The 6503-nt window shown below is 37.1% G+C and overlaps 1 protein-coding gene across 1 annotated transcript; it reads left to right on the forward strand.

Moving 5' to 3' along the window:
* Window positions 1-1706: 1706 nt before the first annotated feature.
* Window positions 1707-6254, forward strand: LOC306884260 (T-box transcription factor T-like; the record flags this gene model as incomplete). Its single annotated transcript, XM_079439993.1, has 8 exons — window positions 1707-1921; window positions 2352-2616; window positions 2791-2925; window positions 2999-3060; window positions 3471-3532; window positions 3799-3975; window positions 4507-4636; window positions 5984-6254. Exons 1-8 carry the CDS (start codon window positions 1716-1718, stop codon window positions 6252-6254), a joined length of 1308 nt encoding a protein of 435 aa, XP_079296119.1. The 5' UTR covers window positions 1707-1715.
* Window positions 6255-6503: the final 249 nt, after the last annotated feature.

A 6503-nucleotide genomic window follows, 5' to 3' on the forward strand; every position in this document is an offset into this window, starting at 1 on the left:
ATATGAGAATGTCTTGCATCTTATTTAAATGTATAAAAATATATATGCATTTTAGCCTCTAAAAAGTAAAAGTAGTCTGTAAGATTAATGCATTATATTCCATGGATTCTAACAAACATTACCTTTTGAGGAGTTTAGACCCAAGCTGTTCACTATAATGGTCTCCCACCAATGTTTTAAATCACATTCACACTTTTGTTCTCTTTAAAAAAAATATGCCTTTAGAAGTGATGACAAATCATTTTGGGGCCACCTACTCCTAATGTGCTTGTATAGATTATTTATTATTCAGCATCAACTCATTTATTTTGAGGAGATGGAGCATGAATATCCTCACAACATCCAAACTCAGATGTCCAGATGTGCCACAGAGCCTGACCTTACACACCTGAGTGATAAGGGTACATCTGAGAGCCCAGAATCCTTCACCGAGAGTCCAAATACACATTTCTCACCAAGGTTAGGAATTACTGTGTATGAAAGTGCTGAGGAACGTGTCAATCATTTCGCTTTAAAACTTTATCATTTTTCATTCATGCATGTAGTCTCCATCCAGTTGGGAGAAACACAGATGAATCCCCATATAGTTCTGCTGGAGATACACATTTATTATATACAGATGTGCCTCTATTTAGCTGACATCTATACTAGTCATGCTGTTAAGGTACTGTATGTCTTTTATAGACCATGTTGACCAGTTCTATAAAAAAATGTAGACTTCTATAATAAAACGGTTACCTGCGGTTTTATTTTGTTTCAGGTGAAGATGTGGACGAATTATACTTAGAGGTGTTGTTCTGTCACTTTAAAACAAGCCAAAGATGCTGTTATTTGATGAAGAGGAGGGAACTTCCTGCTTAACCCCAAAATGCATTTTTTGATCACATTGTTTAATTTGCTTAATATTTACTCAACTAAATGATAGTTGTTAAAATGATCTATTTGTTATAGGCTCTGAACGGATGTTAAAAACTGTCTTTTTACTCAGTAGGCTACACATATTTTGGTATTCAAATGCTTTTTAAATGAAAATAATTTTAGAAAAGTTTTGTTGTTCCTATGAAATCATAAACAACTTTTACCGGAAGTTCTGTCGCCAAGATGACGGTACTTTATTGTCCTGAAACGCGTGGAGTCTGGTGGCGTTTCCTCCGCTTTTGACACCTCTGGAGAAAGATTCCCACGGGCTTTAAACTCATAAACATCTCACTTTCATCAACACCACTTGATTATCAATATTCACTATACTGTTTGTGTGTGTGTGTAAAATAACTAAAATAAAATTTTTATCGATTTTTTTACTTTTGTGTTTTATAATACTTGATAACATAATGGAATAATAATACCAGTTTATGAAACCTACAGTTTCCAACATTGCAAACCTACAATTTGACATGCAGTATTTTTTATTGAGTTTTTGTAAGGAGGAAATTGTCGACATTTCACATTTAAAATGTGCCGATTTGACTATGAATATGTGTAAATATTTACGCAACGCCTTCCACTGGATCTCTGGACCAATAACCGGCCGGAACGCACACATCAAAGCGGAGATCAGCCAATCAGAACGTTCCTGAGCAAAGCACGGAGAAAGTTTTACCTGGGGAGTATTTAATTGGGTGCATCTCTTCCAGTTTTGGGCATTTTCTGACTGGAGAGCTCGCGTAGTTTGGATTTTGTTTTCTTTTTCTTGTTGGAGCCACTTGGATAGCAGAATGGCATCTGAGGCCAGTGACTGTTCAGAGAAGAGCATCCAGTATCGGGTGGATCATTTATTAACTGCGGTGGAGAATGAGCTTCAAGCTGGCAGTGAGAAAGGAGATCCAACAGAAAGGGACCTTAAAGTCAGTTTGGATGAAGATGAACTTTGGCAGAAGTTCAAAGAACTGACCAATGAAATGATAGTGACCAAGAATGGCAGGTATTTTTTTATTATTATTATTAGCCTATTTTAATTTATTTTTTTAAGCATGTTTACAAACAAACTTCTGCTCGCTGCACAGAATAACATTTATTTTAGTAATGAAAGCAGTATAATTACACTCAAATAAAGTTAAAAAAATATCTGTAATTACCTTAACTTTTAATTTTTGCTTTGATTATCGTATCAAATATGATAAAATAATAATAAATTAAATAATAAATTAATTTAGATTTTACAACATTTTTCAAAAAATCTTTAGGCTCTTTAATTCCATATATAGCTAGCCTATACAGTTCCAAATCCAGCTTTACTTCTACATCAGATACCCATCTCCTTATACTTTTAACCGAATTAATTTTAGTGAGAGTTGTTTCATTTATTTGAAAGCGAAACGTGATGATGCTTTATTAAATGTCTCTGTGATCAGGCGCATGTTCCCAGTGCTGAAGGTGAATGTATCCGGTCTGGATCCAAACGCTATGTACTCCTTCTTACTGGATTTCGTGGCAGCAGACAATCACAGGTGGAAGTATGTGAACGGTGAATGGGTACCGGGTGGCAAACCCGAGCCACAAGCGCCGAGCTGCGTCTACATCCACCCGGACTCGCCGAACTTCGGCGCGCACTGGATGAAGACCTCCGTCTCCTTCAGCAAAGTCAAACTCACCAACAAACTGAACGGAGGTGGTCAGGTTCGTGGACATTTATATGGCGTATAATCTAAAATAAGATGTGGAATAAAGTTTAATTACCATTTTTGTGCGTAATTCAGATATATTGTCCATTATTTCATTTAAATGTCCAATATATTGTCTACCAGAGAAAGTAGGCTACTGAAAATTGAAAATATATCCCGTTTTTCATAGATTATGCTGAACTCGCTGCATAAGTATGAGCCCCGTATCCATATCGTGCGCGTTGGTGGTCCACAGAGAATGATCACCACTCACTCGTTCCCTGAGACACGATTCATAGCAGTTACTGCCTACCAGAATGAAGAGGTAACGCGTCTTTTTATACCCTGATTAACAAAAGCGCAAAGCCTAATAACACATCCGTAATTTTCTCTTTTAGGTTACAGCTCTCAAAATTAAATACAACCCATTTGCCAAGGCTTTCCTGGATGCCAAAGAAAGGTATGGCTAAAATAAATAAATACATCAAACTTTTTATTAAATGTCTATTCTCTATTGTACATAAATGAGTTGCCACTTTTTACTCCAAGATGTTTGAAAGAAATGTTTTGCATAAACATACTTTTAGTGGTCCTAGTATAAAATAAAAATGCATAAAACACATAATTTGCCCTGTTATAATTGTAACAAATTTATGGGAATATGTTGGAATTTCACTTTGTAAGATAAAATTCAGGTAGAAATGTCCTAGATGTTTGAAGTAGGTGTTTGAAACCAACATAACAAGGATTTAACTAAAAAAACAAAACAAGGAGGACTTGTATGGTAAAAAAGAAGAAGAAGAAGAACAAGAAAGATAGAAAAGAAGAAAGAAAAACGATATATAGGCTAATACTGTTTTTGTTTTTCAGAAGTGATCATAAGGACATAATAGAGGATGTCAGTGAAAGTCAACAGCCTGGCTATTCTCAATGTAAGAGCAAAATGATATTAATCATCACAATAATCATCAGTGTGATTCGTTTGGATTTCAATTATTTCACGATGCTTTATACAATTATGGCTGATCTCATAAGGTTTATATTGTGCAGCTACAGTCCTATCAAATAAAGGCAAAAACGGCAAAAATAAATCTTTTAAAAAGGTTTATGTTGTGCAGCAGTTCTGTATTTATAATAATTTCTTACAGTTATGTGCAGAAGGAATTTCCCATTGACTCTTATTTTACTGTTGGTCTAGTGAGTAGCTGGTTTCTGCCAGCCACAGGGTCTCTCGGCCCTTCTGCAACCCCTCACGCACAGTTTGGCAGCCCGCTGTCTTTGTCCTCATCCCATGGCTGTGAACGATACTCTTCTTTGAGAAATCACCGATCCACACCATACCCCAGCCCATACGCCCACCGGACCACCTCTCCCAGTAAGTTACCCCCTCCCACAGTCACTGCTAAACTCCACACATGCAAATACTGTAAACCCACAGAGTTTAGTTCATAGTTTTTTCAACTATAAAAGCATTTTTAGCAAGTAAAATGCCTTTTAGTGTAATTCTAAAAATATGCCCCTTCGGGTCATGGGACAGTGTCTTTTTGCTGTGAAATCTTTACAGATTTTTATATAGGAATAACTTTTATATTGCTAGTATTATTTCAAGATTTGGACCTGACAGCACCTGCCCGCTCTTTGCTTTCAGTGAATGGAAATGATATGTTGGAGGTTCTGCTTGAAGTTTGTCCTTTGGTTATAAATCAGTATCTTCTTTTCTGGGTGAACTGTTCCTTTAATGGGCCACTCAGGCAAGTTTTACTCACTGCAGAGCGTCCGACATTCCTGCAGCTTTTGTGTTTGAGTTGACGCTCATAAACAGGGCAAGTTTGGTGGTGGAATGCTGACCCACACTGGGTTTTGAAGCCTCAGCCTGGATTCTGACTCTGTGTTGTTTGTATTGCAGCTGGTTACTCTGACAGCTCCACCTGTCTGTCCATGCTGTCGTCTCATGATAACTGGTCCAGTCTGCAGATGTCCTCCCACTCCAGCGTGCTCCCGATGAGCCACAGCTCTCCCCCAAACTCAAACTCCAGGTGAGATCACACACTTCCACTACAACCTTATTGCAACAAAGTGTTTTATTATTATTATTTATGAAGTAATTAACAACCTACCACATGAATTTCCTTGTTTCTTTCTTGATGTCTTAAACATTTCCATAAGAAGGTAAAACCACAAATAAGTGTGCCAGTTGTTTCTCCTAAATGACAACAACAGATCAACTGGAGGTTTTTACTTAGGTTTCCTGCTTTCCCTTAAGAAACACACCAGTCATCTCACATGTCTCTTCTAGAGTTTCAAAAGAGCAACAAAATCTTAGTACTCAAACATTTCAAATTCATTCAAGACAAAATCTGAGTAATGTTATGCTTTTTTTTGTATTATTCTTACTTACCAGGCAACCTATAGATCAATAATAATAAATCAATAATTTAGTTGTGACTAATGTCTTGAATTTGGACCAATCTTTAAAAGCAGAATGAAAAATTATTATTATATGTTTTTATGCATCAGGCTTTTATGACTCATATATCATGGTATAGGAGAATATGTAACTCATACTTGAGGAGGAAAAATACATCTCCATTTTATTCAGAGGCACAGACTGTATCATATTTGATGGTTATATATTCTAAAAAAAAAAAACATATGGCTAATCAAGTAAATCTACTTTACTTCAGTCCGGGAAGTGTTCATCTTATTAACAATACAAAAGTTATTCTAATGTTTACTTTATAAAATAAGACATATGTACCATTGGCTGAAGTGGGACGTTTTACAATCACTGTAAATGTATAATGTCGATGAGATGACAGAAGTCATGGATATGTGTCCAATAGGTTTTTCAACAAGGTTTTGGACATGCTGATAATTTAGAGCCCTTGGGACTTTGTGTATCTATGATACAGTAAGCTTTATATGGTTAAAGGGATAGTTCACCCAAAAATGAAAATTGGGTCATCATTTACTCACCCTCAAGTAGATCCAAACCTGTATGAATGTCTTTGTTCTGCTGAACACAAAGGAAGATATTCTGAAGAATGTGGGAAACAGAGCAGTTCTGGGGCACCATTGACTTCCATAGTATGTTTTTTCTACTGTGGAAGTCAATGGTGCCCCCAAAACAGCCTGGCTACAAACTTTCTTCAAAATATCTTCCTTTGTGTTCAGCAGAACAGAGAAATGCATACAGGTTTGGATCTACTTGAGGGTGAGCAAATGATGACACAATGTTCATTTTTGGGTGAACTATCCCTTTAATACATTAGGTTAAAAATGTTTTTCTGGGGAAACCCAAGCACACAGTTGTTAAATTCATATTAATGGAATGCTGTGTAGAACTGAAAGCTCATTGTTATTATTTGTTTTCCTGTTTGCAGTCAGTACACCAGCCTGTGGTCTGTAGGGAACTCTCCTTTGACCCCAGGGTCTCAGGCTGGAAGTATGAGCAGCAGTCTGGGCTCCCAGTTCCTCCGCGGCTCTGCCGGTCACTACAGCAGCCTGGCTCACGCAGCTTCAGCGCCCTCTTCTGGCTCTCCTTTGTATGACCCCACTGCTGTGCCTGAGGTGCACGAGGCGTCACAATATCACAGTTCAGCACATGCACGCCTTCCTACAGCCTGGACCCAAGTCACATCACCCTCTTTATAGGACATCCACCCTACGGAATAAAAATCTTCATGTAATAGCTTTTGACACCAACAGCTTTACCTAAATGAACCTAAATGAAATCTTCCTATAAAGACTCACAGTTGTAAGCAATGTTATGATTATGTCATTAATTATTATGTGGGGCTTTTAAATGCAAGTCATTATTTTATGGCATATTGTACATAACCGTTATTTATATATTTTTTTGAAGGATAATGTATGTGCACAGTTGAGCAGACAATCTTTCGT

The sequence above is a fragment of the Barbus barbus genome, assembly GCF_936440315.1.
Source record: "Barbus barbus genome assembly, chromosome: 18".
Lineage (NCBI taxonomy): Eukaryota > Metazoa > Chordata > Actinopteri > Cypriniformes > Cyprinidae > Barbus > Barbus barbus.